Source organism: Lepisma saccharinum, chromosome 30 (assembly GCF_977018435.1).
Source record: "Lepisma saccharinum chromosome 30, izLepSacc3.1, whole genome shotgun sequence".
NCBI classification, from domain to species: Eukaryota; Metazoa; Arthropoda; class Insecta; order Zygentoma; family Lepismatidae; genus Lepisma; species Lepisma saccharinum.
Window position 1 is genome coordinate 16922531 of NC_139258.1, and position 20716 is coordinate 16943246.

The following is a 20716-nucleotide window of genomic DNA, read 5'->3' on the forward strand; positions in this document are numbered from 1 at the left end:
TGAACAGATTTTTCAAAACAATAAAATTGGAACAATTTCCATATTTTCCTGAAGGTCAAAAAGGATGGCAAAATGTACACGTTTTAATATAAAAATTGTTTTGTCATAAATACTTATGTTTGAAAACCAATTAAATAAATACCATATACATAACATACATAATATGGTGATATGCACTATACTCTAATCAATCAGTCATTTAGAAGTAGAAGTCATTCACTGATATTTTGCCAATGAATGAATATTTTTCATGACATGCTTCTCAAGTAACATTTTGTAAAAGTTAACATACAGTACTGGCCAAAAGAGTGTCAACTTTTGGTTTTTTTGCTGTAACTGAGGTATTTATTGCAAGAATTACACAATATTGGCACCAAAACATCTTCAAATGAATTACATTCGACTGATAACCGAGTGGTTCGGCAAACTGTGAAATGGTCTAAAAAAAGAACAAATTTATGTAAATAGAAAAAAATACACACCATCGAACATAAAGAAATATTGCACTTCAGTTCACCGGGAAAGGTCAAAACTGGTGTTGATCAACACAAAATTAACAAACAGCATCTAGTACTTTGTGGCAAAGCCTTTGGCGATGACGCGGCTTGGCAATGACGCGGCATGAAGTCGATAAGGTTGTGGATAAAATAGACTGGTATCTTCTTCCATTCCTCCTCTAACTGAGCAATCTTCTCATCAACATTTCGTGCTCTCTTCCCTGCCAGACAACGCTCCAACTCCTTCCACATGTGCTCAATCGGATTGAGATCCGGGGATTGGCTGGGCCACTCGAGAACATTAACGCGACGGCGGCGGAACCAGTTGCTGATGTTTTTGGATGTGTGTTTTGGGTCGTTATCTTGTTGGAGGGTGAAGTTACGGCCAAGGGTTTGGAGAGCAAATGGTCTCATTGTGTTCTCCAGTATGTCCTCGTACTGGAAACTGTTTATAATACCATTGATTCGGCATAGTAGGCCGACGCCATTGACAGTGATGCACCCCCACACCATCACAGATCCCCCTCCATGCTTGACTGTAGGAAATTGAAACATGGGATCAGATCTCTGGCCGACAGGACGTCTAATCCACACTATTCCGTCTGTTCCAAAGAGGCAATACTTTGATTCATCACTCCAGACCACATCTTTCCATTCGCTCCTGGTCCACGCCAGATGAGCTTTACCCATGCAAGTCTGGCCTTCTTATTCTTCGCCGAAATCAGCGGTTTCTTGACAGGCCGACGTCCATTGAGACCGGCTGCTTGGAGACGACGTCTGATGGTCCTTCCAGATGGCGACGGGGTGGTTGGGAATGATAGCTCCCTTGCAATGTCGGCTGACGTCAGTCTGGGGTTGCTTCTGCTGATACGGAGGATGGTCCTGTCGACGTGTCTCGACGTGATCCTGGGTCGTCCTATATGGGAATCCTTCAACAACACCTCCCTGTTGCTTCCACCGCCTCAGAAATTCCGATACTGCACTTCTAGTGATTCCAAACTGTGTTGCCAGTTCCTGCAGTGTTCACCCTCGTGCGCGTCCGTTAGCAATGCCTCTCTGCATGTCCGGAGACAGATTGGTGCATCCAAGGCGAGTACCCATACTCTGAAAACATAGAAATGTGTCATGCTGAACACATATTGGACAATGTCTGGTACACATTGTTACAATCATTAACCAGCATGGATAGGTACAGAGGAATTCGAAAGAAAAGCCTCCCTTACGGTTATGCAACCCGGTATTTTATATCGTCTAGTTTCGCCTGGTAGAGTAGTTCCCGAGAGGAGCAGTGTTTCCAAACCTATAACCGTAGTGTTTCCAACCCCGTATTGGTTGGTTGGCTGTTGATTTGGTGTTTTAAGTCCACAATGAACAGTATGACTAATCGGGACTGGACCTACAGTTTAAAGTGGGATCCGAACGGCGTCGACGCTACCACTACGCCATCCAAGCCTGTATTGCTTCGTAGAAGACGAAACGTTCACGTAACTTCTTCATTCGTGATTTACATTTGGTTTACAGACTCACATTACAGGACACTCTTTTCCAGTATTGCATGTTTTCTGGAGCATTTATTTTTCCTTCTGTGGAGAAAATTCTGTTATTATTTTACATCTTATTTTTCGCAGCTTCTCTACCATTTATTGGCTAATCGCAACAATGAGGATGAATGATGACTCGATGGAATTGATAAAAGGACAGTCATAAAGGAACCATGGGGAGCTAGATTCATATTTTTATTATTACTAATATATTTCTCTTTTTTTACTTTACTTTTGGCTAGTCGCAACGATGAGGATTAGTGTATGATAAAATTCATGAAGGAACACTCGTAAACAATCATACCCAGGCCGGGACTCGAACCCGGGAATTTCGGCAGCGAGATCAAAAGCCGACGGCTTACCACGCTCGGGCACAGCGGCGGCCAATTATTATTAGTGATATTGTCCCAAGTAGTGTATTTTTCCACCATATTCTTTCACACAATCATGAAACGGATGAAAATTAAAATGTTGAAATACCTGCCTACGTTGTTTTTTTTAGCTTGCAATATAAAGCCCTACTGCACGAAGCTAAATTGTGGGAATACGAAACAGAACCAAGTTAACATATCTTGGCCGTGGAAAGTGTTAATAGAAAATCTAGAAAAGAGCCATTTAACAGTTGCCTGATTGCTTTTCCATTTGTTGTATGGGAAGAATTGTCTGAAATGTGTGTGTAGTGGCAGGCAAAAGAGAATACAAAGATCGAATAGAGAGGCAACACTGTCATTGTTCTGCACTGCACAGACCACGCGTCTCGTCGAGTGGGCGGGGCACTGTGTGTGCGAGCGAGCTGCTGTTGCTTCTGCAAAAAGAACACTCACAAACAACTGAATGACGCTCCGCTTAAAATCTAGTCAATCGAGAAAGGATTTGTTGAGGAAGTGAATTGAAATATAAACGCCAGAATTTGGTCTAAGCCTATAATGGTTACTAGCAATAAGAGCTGATCAATTTTTACATGTCGAATTCCGTAATGAACGAGGCAACAGGCCGCACTCCACACCTTTAGTCTGGTAACACTAATAAATCATCTCATTACATGCGTCCGGTTATGCTGATAGTCATGTTTAATATATTACCTTCAAACATATACAATATCAAGGACTCACTCAGAGGCAGAATTCAATTTTACGCTTTACTTTCCTGAAGATATTGTAGCAATATAATCATTCCGCTCTATTTTCGTATTCTCAATTGAACTCGCACTATTTTCCCCCCTCCCTTCTCCAACCTTAAAAATTTTTGGGTGAGAGGCTACAAACTATACTAAACTGAATTACAGACAATACTTTACGACTCAAAGTGACGTGACCTAGAACGTAGTGAAAAATCACTGGTGCAAAATTCAACGTAATGATGATAAAATGAAGGTAGGAAAATGGATGTGCTAGAAAGTTTTACATACATACACACAGTTAGCTCCGTGTAGAAGATAGTTCTTCACATTTTTCTCACCTTGGCTTCCTTGAATTCACGAAACTGTAAAGCCATGAACGCGTTAACCCCCTATAATCACGGAGTCCCAGGTTCGATTCCTGGTGGAGACACAACTGCCTAGTGGTTCGGATCCCACTTTCAACTGTAGGTCCCACTTCGGGTAGCCTTTTTGAGCATGAAATGGAATTAAAACAAAATTGGAACACGGTAACCCATCACAACACACGCGCAGAGAGCGTTGAACTTAATGACTGACAACTACATCGAACTTTCAGCGAAGCTGGAATAAGGTCTATTTGCCATGACAAATAGTGTGAATTTTCAGTCTCGTGGTGCTTTCTATACGAAGTGCAAGCAAGTTATCTAAAAAAATTCAAATGTGAGGGTGAGTCGAGCTATGTTTCATTCAATAAGACTCTTCACTTCAAACATATTTTGCTCTATAGCTGTCGATTTCGAATGGGCATCTAAGACTGGTTGCTTAGCGGACCGGATTTGGAAGAAATCACGGACTGTCATTGTTCCAATCACACTACAGACATAGCAAAAATTGATCGCCTGAAGATGAGAGAAGAGGTGATCTCTTGATATGTCTCGAAATATATAGATAGAATATATAGTCAATCAAAAAGAAAAACAATGGATAATGTCCAATTAAGTATAGAAACGCTGTTAGAACCGGTGTTCATTCACAGAGCAGAAGGGTTATTTTGACAAAATTCTGTTTCCCGGCTGGCTGCTTCGGAGAAGAGGGCTTTGTGAAGTTGCCGCTTCTTGCCCAAGCGGTAGACCTAATTCGTTGTTTGGCCACGAGTTCCTTCGTAGGTAAACGCGGCAACAGAGGATCACTGCCATAAAGGTGGTTCCCGCGCCGGCTGAAAGAGCGACGGAAAATTAAAGAACCATTGTCACTAACTTCAGACAGACATCTAATCATTTCCTTAGGTTTCGAAGCTGATCCGAAGGGACAACAAATACCAAAAAAACGTCATGAATTAAATGATCGATTGGTCCGTCCTTCTGTTGATGGATGGCAATCCATATTAACAATAATAATCGTAAGCTTATCATTAAAGTGTCAACAATCAAAGCTAATACGCATCTATTGATCAGAAATTACTAGAGGGTTAAAGTTGTTTTTGTACCTCTTTGTTATTTTAAGTCGCTCTTTTGACACTTTCGGCTAATGAGGATGAGTGACGATTAGATTAAATTGACACCATGATACCAATACTGAAGCCGTGACTCGAACCCGGAAATTTCGTGGTATCGGAAGTGGACCATTTAACGCGCTTGGCCACCAAAGAGAACCTTCTCTGCGGCCAAGCGCAGTTAGTGATGGACTAACGATCCAGACACCGAATGTTCCGGGTTCGAGTCCCTTCACAATCTAAGACATAACACTTTATCAAAACTTTATTCACCTCTCCTCCACCTCAAATTTAATACTCAATCTTCCCAACCAAATTTCCAAGCCAATTTTAGACTTCCTGTTGATATTGCTCCCTCCAAAAAAGCAATCTAAGACGTAATAGTAATACACAAGAGTTGGGATTCCCTGCCCCCAAAATAATTATCAATCCAGCTACCTGAAAATCCCACTAACTTCATTAATCGCCCACCATAATTTCCCTATCAATCTAAGGCCTAATATGTAAGAGTTGGATATCGCCCCCCCCCCCCCCCACCGACCAATATTACTTATTACCCGTAACAATTCCCCTGACAATCTACAAATTACTATTTGTATAACAGCAATGGCTAATTGATAACGTAATTAAACTTGTTCCCTGTTTACTCAGTCAAATTTCCATCACAGTCTGTGCCATAATGCCCCTCCCCCTGGGCACCACTGATTTAGAACTGTGACAACGTGATAGGTGTAATGTAACTAATAGTTAAGTGTTAGGGATGGGTGCATGTGTGCTGCGCATTTGAATTTTATGTGAATCATATCTGTCAATAATGTGAATATTAATATTATAGAATATAATATAATGGTGCAGGTGTGTGAAAAAGTAACCATGAGCACCAAGGTATCAATAAAAAAGAATTGGAAACATAAGTTGCATATGGAGATGTGTGTAATTAGTTTTGTTCTGGGATGTAGCAAAGAACATCGGTTAAACCGTGCGGGGTTTCAATACTGTGTCCACCCGCCGTTGGATTCAAGCACTGCATCTAGTCGACGAGGCAAGGATTCCACGAGCAGATGTTTGGTCTTCTCCTTAAACTCTCCCAAACATCAAACACGTGAAAATGTTTTCGATTGGGAGACTTCGCTGGCCAATCTACTCTTGAAATTCCTGGGTGCTGATTAAACCAGGTGGTGTTCGCTTTTGATGTATGGACGCTGCTGTTGTCTTGATCGAAAGTCACGTGCGAAATCTCATCTTCAAGGTGTCTCTCTCGCACGCTGGGAAGCGTGTGGTTTTCCAGCACTGCGATGTATTCCTGCGAATTCATTCTCGAGAACACTTCCACCAATCCACCTACTCCAGACGAACTGATCCATCCCCACACCGCCACGGATATCCTGCCACTCCTAGCATGGGTAGAAATGTTCTCGGGGCCGTAGCGAGTGTTGTCGCGCCTCCAAACATAAACCTGACCATTTTCGTCAGACGAAAATACTTTTTTGTCGCTCAAAATTACGTTCTGCCAAAATTCTTGAGGGGCTGGTAAATATTGTAAAGAAAACTGATCCGTGCTTCGTGATGGAAATGCGTCATTGCTTCATTCTTTGCCGCTCGACGGTGCCGAACTGTTGCAGCATGGCACTCCAGTTTCAACTCTTGGCGAATCTTCGTTGTAGCCATGAAGGGATTGCCCTCGCTCATCTCAATGATGCCTGCATCTTCTTCCCTGGTTGCCTTCCACGGCCGGCCTTTGTTGGGTCTTCACTTCATTCCTTGGTCACCTTCTTCCTCGTAACACCGAATCCAACGCCTGACGCATGAATCGTCCACACCAAGGGTCGTAGCAATCTGTAGTGCAGCAGATCCGCCGCACAAGAACATGCGGACTATCTTCTCTCTTGTAAATTCCGAAAGTAAGGCATGATGAAATTATATCGTGAAGGAACATTCGGACCGAAGGGACATGCTGCACGTGGCACATGCCTCTTGAAAACATCACGTCATTGGTGCATGTAGAGTTTCACGCCCATTCCGGTGCAGAAAGTTTCATTTTATTGGTTCCGTTGCAAGTGGCATGCTCAAGCCATAGATACGAGTAAAACTGCTGCAGGATCTCGAACGAAGCACCCACCGGGGCTCGAATTAAAGCCAAAGCGTGGTGGCAAAAGGCAACCGTGAAGTTACTGCATCTGAGATTTACGTCAAGCAGGGCCTGCGTGGTGTGTGCAAAGAAACTCACGCTTGCTTTAGGAAATAAGGATACTATTGAATCAATGCAATATAAAAAAGTATATACCGTAAAATATACATTATTATTGACTCATGCATTCCCTGAAAAAATGCATTGTTTTCTCGCACATTTCTGCCCGCAATGAATATAAATGTATAATCTATTAAATTAAGCAGGTGCATGCAGATTTAAAAATATTGATAAGATAATTCAATTGAATTGAATTGAATTGTTTTTTTTTTAAGTCCACTTTATGCACAGAAAGGCTAATTGGGACTGGACCTACAGTTTATAGTGGGTTCCGAACCACTATGTTCCTCCACCGGGTATCGAACCCGGGATCCCTTGATCAAAGGTGACGACTCTACGATTGCGCCATAGGGGAGGCCCTAGTCCTCTTACGGAGATAATTCGTTCGGAGCAATAGAAATGCCCTATCAAAACAATTGGGGAATATTATTTTCAATGTGGATATTCTTCGGAAAATATGTTTCTAACAACAGTTTACCTAAATAGTGGGGACTTGGGGTGAGAGAGAGGGACGGAGTTGGAAGAGAGAGAGAGAAAGAGAGAGGAAAAGCACACAATTTTCTGTTCAGTGCGAACCTTTGGGATTGCTTTTTCCTAGCGCACCAAAAACACAATACGTATAACCCAAATACAACCCAAACCTTCAATGGCAAAATTGTGAGTCAATCACTCAACTGGAATAAAAAGTACGGATTTAAATCTAGGCCAGAAGATAGTTATTGCGCTACCATGTGCCAAAGAAATCCACTTTGCCCGCGAGAATTGTCATGCCTGAGTGATATGTAGTTTACGTTAGTTGTGAGAGTTGCTTCAATTCCATTGCCTGCCAAGAATAATGATAGCGCTGAAAGCATAAAATACAGAAATGTGCATGTTTGGCGAGCTATGAGAAAAGCAGATCCTTGTGTTTTCTTTTCAAAATTTACTAATTTTATGTCAATTTTTACATATAGCCAATGGCGACAGAGGATGAATGATGCTTCAGGGAAATTGATGAAGATTGAAGAAACAACGAAAAAGAAAAACTCATTATCAGAGGCTAGGACCCAAGAACCCTGGCTACGCAGCATGTTATGATATTTAAATATATCACGGATTGCTGCTAAATCCATTCCTAGATATTTGTAATGAATGAACCCCCGCCCCCGCTACGAGAAAAAGAAAGACTATAGGATGTGAAACATTCACAATGTAGTTGCATTGCTTTACATCGCTCTTGGCTGTATTCCAAATGTAGTAAGAGATCAGCGATAAGTTAGATTTTTTTTGTGGCAAGGTATAAGTGTATTTGAGCGCAAGGGCTACCTATTGCATCATTTATAAAGAGTTAACTTCGTCGTTACACTAGCATCAGGCACAAATGCATCAATTTCTATTTCGGTTATTTTACATCACTCTTCTGCCTCTTGAGTTAATCGCTATAATACGAATGAATTATCAATTTATAAAATTGTGGCGGGACAAACTCAGTGATACATTCATGCCTGACCAGAGTTCGAATCTGGAACATATGACCTCGCTTCGCTAGAAAGGCTGGCAGAAATGTATCGGAAAAGTGTAGGAGCACCAAGAACCGGTTTCACCCAACACAGACAATGAAATCATTTACAGCGACTCGCTGTGGCAGTGTTGCTCGTCACCCCCTCCCCCTCACTCGCAGATAGCATAGCCTTTTCAGCACGCACCTGCTGATGGAAGAGTGGAACCACAAGCAAAACAACCTGCGCAGACCCACGACTCCTGTGCACCGTACTCCCGCGAGGAGGGGCGGGGGAGAGTGGACCATGCTTCCTTATGGCTCGAACTGAAGGGAAGAAGGGAGATCTGCGCGGGTACTTTTCGTCCCAAGGATTTTTTTCGTTTTGGTCGATCTATACTTTTCGTTTCAGGCATATTCCGACTGGAAGGTTTCTGGCACCCCTCCGCCCCCTCCCCTTCCCACCATGGTTAATAAATGAGACCCTTGCACTTTCAAAACCCTTATCGCAAGAAAAAGCTGGCATCAATTTTACACCACTATACAATAAGATTTACACGGGAAACATTTCCCAACATATTTTCTTGATTCGGACTAAGGGCAAATTAAAAATAGTCAAAGAATTAAATTACTGAAAATATGGAAAAGCGCGATACCAAAATCTGTAATGAGTGCGAAGGGAAAATCGAGAAAAGGAAAAAAAAATTAAGTATAAAAGTATTCGAATAACCAGATTAAGAGAGAAAGTTATCACTGCTCGAACAATGCAAATGAAAGAAAAAACGGGAATACGAATTGAAATATACGACAATCGGAAGTAGGCTGAAGGAAGCAAATTTTAATAAAAGTGGAAAGAAAACAATGAAAAGAGCGCTGGTTCGATTCGCGACGGAAGCTCATATTTGTTGTTCGAATCCCACTCTACACTGTATGTCCAGATGCATTTACACTTAAAACAAACTTCGTGGAACTTTTTCCAAATCAGATGTCATCCAAAAATTTAAAAACAAAAAGAATAACTCTGAAGGAAAAATGCCGAAAGCGTTATTGCAAAATGAAAAAAAAATCTTCACATATTCGTTCGGAAGTGGTAAAAGAATAATAAAAAACTCAAGCATAAATGTTAATAATACTTGTTATTATTACCAGAGACATTCTCAAAATAAACTTCTTGTCCGTTAAAATCAAATCAAGAGGAAAGCAAGATCTCCACCCGGTCGCGTGAATCTGTGGCTAGATTCAAGAGTTGGAAACACTACGCTTCTCGCGAGCTGATATTCCTGGCGAAACTAGATGATATAAAATTCCGGGTTGCATAACCGTAAGGGGGGACGTTTCATTCGATTTTGAGTGTACAATAGTAATTTTTCGGCGGGTTTTGTAATTTCTTAATATCATGGTGAAAATGGTACACTTCGACCAAAATACATGCGTTGAACATCAGAAACATCCTCAACAACATATCATGCGACGTTCATTCTCATCGGATAACATTGGCAAGAGGTATGCGAAAAAAACATGAAGTTGACACTCTTTTGGCCAGTACTGTACGTATGATTGATTTGGTGTTTTAAGTCCACTTCATGCACAGTAAGGCTAATCGGGACTTGACCTACAGTTTAAAGTGGGATCCGAACCACTATGTGCCTACACTGGGTATCAAACGCGGGACTCCTTGATTATATGGCCACTGCAACATCGAGGCCACACATATGATTAAATTTCACATTATTTATTTATTTATTGATATGCTTTATTTTACTTCGCTTTTTGTGCCACGTTTGGGGATGAGTGATATGATGAAATTGATGAATGGACACTCACACACACATCCATGCCCAGGCTGGGATTCGAACATGGGTTCCCTGGCATCGTAGCATGATGTGGTAACAAATCCACCACGGGGGGGGGGCTCACATTATTAATAAAAATAGTTTTGAGTGTGTATTGGAAAAACGTCCTTGTCACTTGGGAATTAGTTCCAGGTAAACAGAGAGGAAACTCCAATGTTTTAAAAAAAATTGGAATGTGACACATTGTTGACATTGAAATAATTTCTACCCAACAATGTCATAGTTCATAATGTTGCAATAATTCTATGCCATAAGTCATTGTCACAAAAAGGGACATTTTGGCACACAGTTTTACTTCTTTAAAAAAAATCAGGACAGAGGCTCAAGAAAAGGGACTGTTCCAGCTAATATGGATCACCTTAGTTCAAGTGCTGTGAGGGGCTGGATTTGGGGGAGGAGGGGACATCTTTCAGGTGCTCTCACTTTCTACCTTGATGGTCCTCTTGATGTGGCTCTCGTGACACCCAACATGTTGCTTTACAAACCTTCAGAAATGCAAGTTCCTGCATGAAATATCATTTGTACCCAGTGAGCGAGCTTCATTGTATTTGTTTGTTCACAATATTGAAGGCTTTGTTACGAGGGGTGTTGATCAGCATGCTCTGCTCCTGATCTAAAGTAAGAATCACGAACCTTCCGACCCTCTGTAAACAACCGTCTCACTTGGAGTAACGTATCACTCCGTGCCAGCTGTTCATGAATGACGTGGCCATCATATGCTGCTCACTCGCAACCTTTAATTTTACGTAACATGGAAAAACATATTCTTATTTGAACTGATAATCTACACGTTGAAGTATAATCAATTTTCTAGAGATTGATTAAATACGTGTTCTTGTTCAAGAATGAACATATTTTTCTACGCCAAAGTCCCATTTATCTGACACTGGGTTAACAGATCCCCCTTCCCCCCTCCTCTCTCAGTATGACAGCGCCAAAGTTATACGTACAAGACAGTGAGAAATTCGTTTCAGTACATTCAAGCCTTTTGGTTTTATTGCTTCCTCTTCCGCCAAATTATTGCCCAACATTGTTGACATGTGGAGTATTGTTTTCTCCTTTGTGCAACAAATATACTGCCAGTTTTAGCAGAAGCTAAACAAAGATAAGCCGGGGAATAAAAAGAGATTGTTTATCTTTCTCTCGGTTTCTCGTGCACTAGAAAACAAGAAGACGATAATAAGCACATTATTTACACAAGTCTCATGCAAGTAATGTATTTTCTTACCTTGATTCAGCAGTTCCTTTTTGAACTTGAGGCATTTTCGGCGCTAGACATCATCCTGTCAGAGTACGGTCTGTCAAATTTGCTTCCCAAAAAGGAACTCAACGTGGCACAAGAGGCGATTTAACGTCGACTGAATTGGGGAGATCGTCATCAATCATCACTATCAACATCTTTCACACAGTGGACAGGACGGCTCTTTGATTGGAAGAATACGAAAGTAACTTGCATTGTATTGCGCTTATCTCAAAATCGGTGTACTTTTTATACGAGCAACAACGTGTTTTTTTTTCGTGGGACTCGCAACTTGACCGGTCGTTTTTCTTTCTTTCACCACACCGAAAACACAAAGATGCAGACACACAATTACACTTGGACACCAACTTCACTGCTTGTTCAGGATAGCACCGACACAATGTTACATAAACGTTAAGAACAACCTGCTTCTTGCCACTTTTCAAACGGCTGTATTTCCGAAAGACTACTCTGAAAACACAGGAGACCTTCCTGCACGCATGGAAGTCGCCATGTTCGAAACTGGCGCTATTTTCTTGCTGTTCACGTGATCGATTGTAATTTATACAATAATCACGTATTATTATTATAAACAGAAACCTTTAATGAAAATATATTTTAAAATGTATAATCCAATGTAATTTACACGTTTTTCTTCCATTAGCGTACTTTCATAGAACAGACTACATAATGCGGAATAAATCCGTTATTAGGCTGTTGCCAACCTCAATACTTCTCACTAAGTCAAGTACAGAAACGGAAGTGGTATGTCGAATGTCGGCATATGATAGTGTGATTTCACATTGTCAGTGACGATCCTCCGGGGATGGGGGAGGGGGTGGGATGCAGGAGTCGATCTATAATTCAGAGATGTTCACCATCCGGATGGTGACATCCTCACACTCCGGAATACTATTGAAGAAGGGCAGGCCGTAGGGTGAGGGAGGTTCATTTAAAATAAACACCTCTCAACAAGAGAGAAGAAAAATGTGACAATATTTAAAAATTCACCCCCAAATATGCATTTTATTTTATATGTAGCGTACAGTAAAATGTGACTGCCTCAATATATTTCTGTATTCTACAGTCTTCTTTCCCACTTTTGTGCTTCTCTAAGTTGCCGTTTTAGTTTCCCTTGGTGTCTTTGCTGTATAATCCAGCATTTTTGAACGGGATGAAAAGGACATACGAGTGTGTTTTTGGATGAAGTAACTTTAGAGATGTTGAAGTACACTCTGGAGGATACTGGAATATGTGACATTGAGGTGTAGATCGACCACGTTGTGACAAGCACATTTGTCATTAGTTACGAGACGATGAGGAATAGGTGATATTTGAATTCCAAATTAGTTAGCCGCCCCCGTGACGGAGTGGTTAGCACATCGTGCTACGACACCAGGGTTCCCGGGTTCGAATCGTGACCTGGGCATGGATGTTTGTGAATGTCCATTCATCGATTACATCGTATCATCATCATTCATCCCCATCTTCGCAAATTAGCCATAAGTGGCACAAGAGGGGAAGTAAAATAAAGCAAATCAATCAAACCAAATTAGTTATTTCCATTATTTTTTTCTAATTAATAATTATTAATTTAGTCAATCAAATCATATGTATTAGCTTACTTTCATTATCTACTCTAATAATAAATCATTACACTTTCAAACATGAAATAAATATAATGAAGAAACTCCGGTTTCAAAACGTAATTTATCTCAATGTGTCTCATTCTTCTAGCAAGTTTTTTTTTAGTAAAATATGAGAGAAAATTAATCCTTTGGTACGGAACCGTCTTACTCCTGGGGGATAAGATGTAAATTTTGTACTTGACTTTTTTAATTTAGCGTTGCTTTTCTTCCACTTTTGGCTAATCCCGACGATGAGAATGAGTGATTGTCAGATGAAATTGATGAAGGGACACTAACAAATAACACGTGATGAGTATGAAAATCGGCCACCAGGCAAGATGTACATTTTAAATTATTTTTTTTTCACATTCAATAACTTTCAACAGGTCATAAGTGATACACTGCTTATTCCGCATCTGTTGACAAATGGAATGTTTTTACACCTTGTAGGCTATGTGGATTATTTTTTTTTCATAAGTTTGCAACACTGTTTGTGTACACGTGCGTTTGTTTACAGAAGGTCTTAAGTTCTATGATTCTCACTTTAGAAGGTTTTGCCAGAAGACCATTTAACTACTCTTATTTCTCAACATAGTCCCCTGCAACTTGATTGTACTTTTCCAATCGGTGATCTAAGGCTTCAATTCCGGCACGAAAAAACCTTCTGACTGGTCCTGAAACCATACATTCACAGCATCCTTCACTTCAAAATCACTGCTGAAACTCTTCCCAAGACAGTATTTTTTTTTTTTTTTTTTTACCATGTCATATGAGGGGATTGACTCAACTACAGTCTTTCTTATATCATTATAAATGTCTGTTGGTGACAGTTTTCTTTCAGCAAATATTTGATGAATGCACAATTATCAGTATTCTCCATTCTCATTGGAATGCTTACACCTCTCATGCTTCAGTCACATGCAGAAGCATCATGACGCATGCGTCAATTGTGGGGAAAAAGGACAGCTTGCTCTGCGATGACATTAATGAGCATTTCTACATTCTAATTTCTTCATATAGGAGAAGTATTTATTTTACAAGAGAGCACTCAACTAAGCTTATATTACATTTCTTGGGATCTGAAGTGAAAGAAAGCAATAATTATTTTTCCACAATTGACGCATGTCTAGTGGTGCAGGGAAGGGGGCAATTTGGGTACAGGATCATGGTTTTGGAATTGTGACAAACAAGTACTCCACTTTGGCACACTATAGACACAACTGTTGCTCCATGTAACTAACTGTTCCTTAGGTCCTTAAAACACATTCCTACTCAAGATATTATTGAAGAGAGCAAAGTCAAGGCTGTAGAAGTTGAGCCACACTATGGTGGATGGCTATACTGGGTATGAATGTGTTATGTGCCAGTGTGAAGTTTGCGATAGACTCGTGTGATAAATTTGTTATGGTGGCATTGGATTGTGAAGTACAGGTTGCTGGTTCTATGGTCAATTAACATTCGAGTATATTGTTGATGTGTTTTTGATTCAGTTGGTGTTTTAAGTCCACTTTATGCACAGTAAGGTTAATCAGGCCTGGGCCTACAGTTTAAAATAGGATATGAACCACTATGTGCCTCCACTGGGTATCAAAGGTGGGACTCCTTGATTACAAGGCGTCGACGCTACCACTGCGCCGTCGGGGAGGCAATATTGTTGAGGGCAGCTAGGAAGTTGCACAGGTTATATTGCAGATTACATAATCTGTGTATATATTGGAACTGGGACCAATACATACAATATAATACCGGGCCATTCTCAGTTCCAACCCATATGATCCGAGAGATTGGACCAGCAGATGATTTTCTATTTTTTATACATATGAACAGTGGCGTATTCTGATAGTTTGACCTGGTTTCCCACAACAGTTCTTATTTATTGTATATATACAGTGTATTTTTCCTTCCCTCGTGAGCCTGTCGGTGGACCCTTGTTGCCCGGCCAGACGGCAACTCCTGTCAAATCACGTGTGATATCTCTGCTGAGGAAATCGTTGGCTTCGAAATTACTTCAAGTTCTCAGATTTAATTACAATAGTTCCATCTAGTTCACTGCACTTTTTTGACACTCGGTGTAGGGCAGGTGTATTCCAGTGTCATGGTGGAGCAAGGAAATTATGTTCAACCAAGTAGATGGAAAGTGGTGTTCAAGTTCAGAAGATTCAACAAATGCCTGCCTGCTGCTTTAAACGGTTATTTGATTGGTTAGCACTCACCACGTGATCATACACCACCACACATACACTGCTCCGGGACATAGTAAACATGGTGCAAACACCAAATACATTACTTGACTACAAATCAACGAACTAGACGATTCGGTGTTGCACTGTGTAACCAACTAAAGTGCAGCGAACTAGACAGGGCTAATTACATTCAAACTAAGCACGTAGCTGGTCACAGGGGATGTTGGAAATGTCCTCATGCATCCACACATTCCTGGCATGTTTTTTTTGGAAATATCAAGGAGATTTGGTAACAAGACATGCTAGAAGGTCACCTAAGTTTCCCAACAGCTCGCAGTGCCAGAGCGGCAACTGTAAATCATGGCTTTGCACATAACTTGTGAATTTTGTAACCCCATTCCATTTCAGTAACTTCGCGATTTCATTCCAGTTGTATTCTTAAAATGTTGGCATGTTACAAGTGTTCATGTGATCCTCTATTGTCTTATTAAGAGTTGTTTAAGTGTTTAGTGTTCCAAGTGATATTTGTGTTTTGCTAGTTTTAATAATGGCACATACGTACACATTACAACAAAATACAGTCTATGCAATAAACCTCCACACAGAACAACTGAAGGAGAATATCAGGAAGAAACTGAAGCAATATCAGAAGATCAACTGTTGCATTTAATTGAAAATTTCCTAAAAAAATTGCCAGAAATGTGTGGAAGTATGAGGACAACATTTCCAACATGTCCTTATTTTGAATGTAATTGTAACTGTAATTCTGAGAACTTTAAGTTATTTCAAAACCAACGGTTCCCATAGCGGAGATATTACACGCGATTTTTTTTTTAGGAAGGTCAATAATTGTACAAACATATTTACTTCTTACACAATTAGATTTCCATTCATGTCTTAACAAGTGAGTATTTATTCTGCATAAAGGTAAAAAAAAAGGTAAAGTGTTCCCCTGTGCATAGCACCACGCCATGAAGGCGTATAGGGGGTGTGGGGGTAACGCCCCACACTTTCTTGATCCGGTCGTGAGTGGGGGTGATGTGATCAGCATCACGCCCCTGACCGCCTTTACCCCCCAGGGTTTCCCCCAGGTACCCATGTTATTCGATGCTGGGTGGGCGCCGGGGCCGCTTCCACCGTTAGAAAAGTTCCCGGATTTGAACCGGCCGGGGATCGAACCCGGGACCTTGAGCATGGTAGTCAGACGCGTTACCGACTTGTGAGAATGAATTTTCGGAGTGATTTTACAATACTGGATTCCTCTCAGATTCCTTTCATATTTGGCATAATCATTAATTGAGGCCTCGTAATCACGAATCTGAAGTTAAAATGTGAGGGTCGCGTTTTGAAAATGGGAAATAAGCGGAAAGAATGTGTTTTTTTTTTTTGTTGCAAAATACATGTGAATTGTTTTACGAACAGAATTTTAACTGTGCTTGCCTGGTTCGTGGGGATGTCATGGAACTGTTTGATGGCCAAGTGTGAGCACATACATTAACGAAATCTTCATCAGGACTACGTATTTCGTGAGTATAAGTAGTAGGATAGAAATTACGGAAGCATCCGGTATTGTAAAATCTTACCGAATTTTCCCCTGTGTGTACTTGTTTACTAGCAGTCAATAGTTTACTGTCATCTTGGATACATCATGTGACATGAGTTGCGAAGGAGTTTTACGTCCCTAAACACTTCCATCATCACATAATAACTGGTCTCAAGCACAAACACACTTCCTGCCTTGCGTGAAATCTGCTGATACTCTGTGTCAGACTCCAATGTAAACTGAGAACAGCTGCTCATTGAGGTTGCTCTGTAAGCTATCCTTCAAATCATAATTCAATTGGAAAATAATAATGAGTGAAACTTTTAACTGTACTTATACGTTCCAGAGGATTTTCACACAAGGTTCAAAGGGAGATTTTGAGCATGAGACCAGATATTGCATGTTCAGCTGTTGGAAGTTATTTTAATACCAAGACCCATACACATGAACCACATAACACAACAACAAAAACCATTTAGGGTAAATTTCTCATATCGGAGAAACGGCTGAAATTTTCTAGTTCATTTAGTTTGAATATTCATACTTACGTATTCTGCATTGAGAAACATTGCTGAAGGTGGCATTTCGCTTATTTCACGGAAATAAGCTCTATTTGCGACATATAGAGCTAGTTTTCTTAGTTTATTTTTGCCTTTGGTAACATGCAAAATGGCGGTTACAGTTTCACTACCGTAATCGGTATGCAGTGTTTCAGTTACAAAAATACGTGTTTGGAAACACTGACCGGGATTATGTCATCACACACAGGCTACATCCACCTGGAAGTAAATGGATGCAAGAGCTTTCGTGCATCGATCACACATTTATATTGAAAATTAATGATTTAACTGCAAAATTCAATGAACGATGTGAGAAAACATTTCCCCGAACTTCCACAAGTATAAAGAAACTGCATTCTGTAAGTTATTTCTCCTGTAAATTTGAAGAAATCAGTTTGTCCAATACGAGAAATTTACCCTATTTAGTGGTTTTATTAATACTAAGAATACTAACCCAACCCACCTAACTGAATAACGAAAGCATTTACGGATGTAATACTCCTTCACACCCCATGTACGTGACATAGATGGTAGGTCAAGATGACAGTACACAAATGGCTGTTTACAAACAAAGCCTCGCATAGCAGTATACGGAATGGAAAAAGTGTCATCCAGAAAACACACAGTAAGTAATCACTAAGAATGTCAACAGACGATTAGAAAACTACTTATGTAAGAAATATGTGCACGCTGTAATTAGTTGAGAATTAAACAATCTGAACTTAGGCCGTCATTTGGCAAGGTAATAATATTTTCACAAAAACACATATCTACAGAATATGTGATGACAATCGCATGTGTATAAAACAGAAGGGAACTTATCTGTGCAGATGGCAGCACTAGTACATTTAAGTTAACAAATAGTTACTTACCGAGTTAAAATGACACAATGCAATCAATATTCACTACTGTGTCTCTCAGTATGTGCAGCAGTTGGCCATTCAAAAAAAAAAAATCACATGAAACTGTGCATTTGAAATTATGGGATTATCATCAAATCGAATTCCCCCGATAGTCCACAACTAATATAGGGTAAAATTATAAGGAATTACAGAATGTAAGAAAAAACAACACTTACTCGCAGCATTATATTACGATTTGGGTATAAACGTTAACGAAAAGTGTTCATCTTACAAACGTAACAAACTGACCTACCCAATTTCTGGGCACAAAACACAAATCAAATATTAGTACACTAATAACGTTTGTACCACTGGTTTTCGTTTACTGCTTCACTAGTTCACAAAAATATCTGTTCTTCGCTCTCACGCAATCTGCATCTTTTGTTTCATTGTTTTTAACACCAGATGTCAGCAGCTTCGCCTGCATAATCTCCAGATGAAATTTAGTTCTTATTTATTTTTGGTTTATTCGGCAAATTTCTGCCGCCGCCACCACCACGGCCCAAGGGTGAAGGACGGCCTCTTCCTCCAAATGCTCCTCGTCCGCCACCTCTACCACGCTGAGCTGATCCTCCCCTTCCTTTCATTTCACCGCGTCCTCTGGATTTCACCAACACCTCCTCCTTCACCATATCAATTACTTCGTCCGGGATACGCAAGTATTTGATAGTGCTTCCTCTAATGTAGCACTCCGGCATCCTCCAAAACTTGTCTCCATCTCTTGATGTGCAAATTACTTCACGTAAGTTAATGTTCATCCAATTATCACAACTAACAAGATGTCCGTTATAGGTCTCTCCATTTTTTAATTCTACCAACATTGGATGGTTTTGCGCTGTACGCAGCAAGGATAAAGGTAACATCTTGGCTTTCGTATATCAGAAATGGTATACAGATAACTTATTACGCTTCTTTTCACGATGTAATGTATTTTAAAACAAATGAATTTACAAAAACAGTGCTGCCAGTGCACATAATTTTCAACCAGAGTTGCCAAACCCTGAATTTTAATAATACTTTTGTTTGAGGATGAGAAGGGCGGTGCGAAGAGTAGCAAATTGTAGGTGCTGTAAAACTAGGTTTCTTTTTCTTTATAAGATAATGGTCTAGAAATGTGCCTAGTACGGGCTTTGTTTTCATAGTTATTGTTAAACTGACATTTTTACACACTTTTTGCCATGGTTAGTAAAAATTATCCTCTGTTTTTTAATATATAAATTTATCGAAAAGAATAATAAATACAAAAGTAAATGTTCTATGGTACCTGACAATTTTGACCCGGCACCTGAACTTGTAAATTCAGTTCAAAACATATAGTTTTTAAGTGAGGGGCGTTACCCCCACACCCCCTATACGCCTTCATGGCGTGGTGCTAAGCACAGGGGAGCACTTTACCTTTTTTTTTTTTTTTTACATATAGTTTTTAATATTTCAAGTTTGGTCAAAGTTAAAATCAAAAACCTTGGATAGCCAAGCTCGGGAGATTCTAAGTGCACGACACAGACTAGAAATAAGTATGGTGCACGAGTTCATGAAGGAGGAGCCAGTCAAGGTGTTAGCATCCCAATAAAGAATTTTGGCAACAGAGCAGCGGCTGCGACTGGAGTTCCTAAACAAACAATCAGGGCTATCGTGAACGGAAGACAATCTCTTGGGATGTCAGAAGGCCCCTCCACATCATTCCACACTCCCGGTACAGCGCCTTGAATAACGTAGTGTAGAAAACGGCACAGTTCCGCGCGCTCTGGCTGGTTCCACTCGAAAATGATCCGCTAGAGGCGCTGGTGTTGACCCCGGTGCTTGGTGTTCGACTGCTTATAATGGAAGTAAATGGAGTTTTCGCTGCAACGTCTGATTCTTTTACATGAAGCATTTCTATGAATGTGATAATTGCTATGATATTTGGTACAGTGGTTGCGAAGATATTAACGAACATTCTAGACAGTCGACCACGTCCTGTTATCGTCATACTTTCGTTAATAATACGGGAGAAAAAATACGCGTGGAATGTTCTTGGCAACTAAATTTTTGTGTATGAATTAGGTTCATTATTATTATCATCTTCATCATTTCTTTTAAAGATATACACACTGAAGCAATAGTATTTTGGATATTTACTGTCTCTTTTCTTCCGCTTTAAACTAATCGCATCAATGATGATAATGATAATTCCATGAAACGACAAGGGGAACCCCACAAACATGGGCGTCCGGAAGGGGGGCAAGGGGGGCCACGGCCCCCCCTGGAAAATGAATGTGTACCTAAAAATTATATAATTCACACATAATTTCATTTCAATCACAGTAATTTATGTTAATTATTATAAATTCGTTGAAGAAACATGATAATTTCAGACTGAAACAGTGTTTTTTGAGGGGGCATCACTATTTTGGAGGGAAATATGTGTCCTTTGCCCCCCCCTGGAAAAAAAAATTGGCTTGCTTGCCCCTCCC

General features: G+C 40.3%; 2 protein-coding genes across 2 annotated transcripts in view; both read right to left on the reverse strand.

Moving 5' to 3' along the window:
• The window catches only part of LOC145982031 (esterase OVCA2), a 34629-nt gene extending 16067 nt beyond the window's left edge, over positions 1-18562 (reverse strand). The window contains exon 1 of the mRNA XM_083115598.1: positions 18440-18562. Coding sequence (XP_082971724.1) covers positions 18440-18448 — 9 coding nt within the window. The 5' untranslated portion in view covers positions 18449-18562. The remainder of the gene's footprint in view (positions 1-18439) is intronic.
• On the reverse strand, positions 18105-19200 carry LOC145982032 (U6 snRNA-associated Sm-like protein LSm4). Its single transcript, XM_083115599.1, has one exon. It carries the CDS (start codon positions 19124-19126, stop codon positions 18707-18709), a length of 420 nt encoding a protein of 139 aa, XP_082971725.1. The 5' UTR covers positions 19127-19200; the 3' UTR covers positions 18105-18706.
• Between the last annotated feature and the right edge of the window lie 1516 nt (positions 19201-20716).

Bases quoted from the DNA above. Each gene is read 5' to 3' on its own strand.
- LOC145982032 (XM_083115599.1), bottom strand. From the start codon at position 19,126: ATGTTACCTTTATCCTTGCTGCGTACAGCGCAAAACCATCCAATGTTG.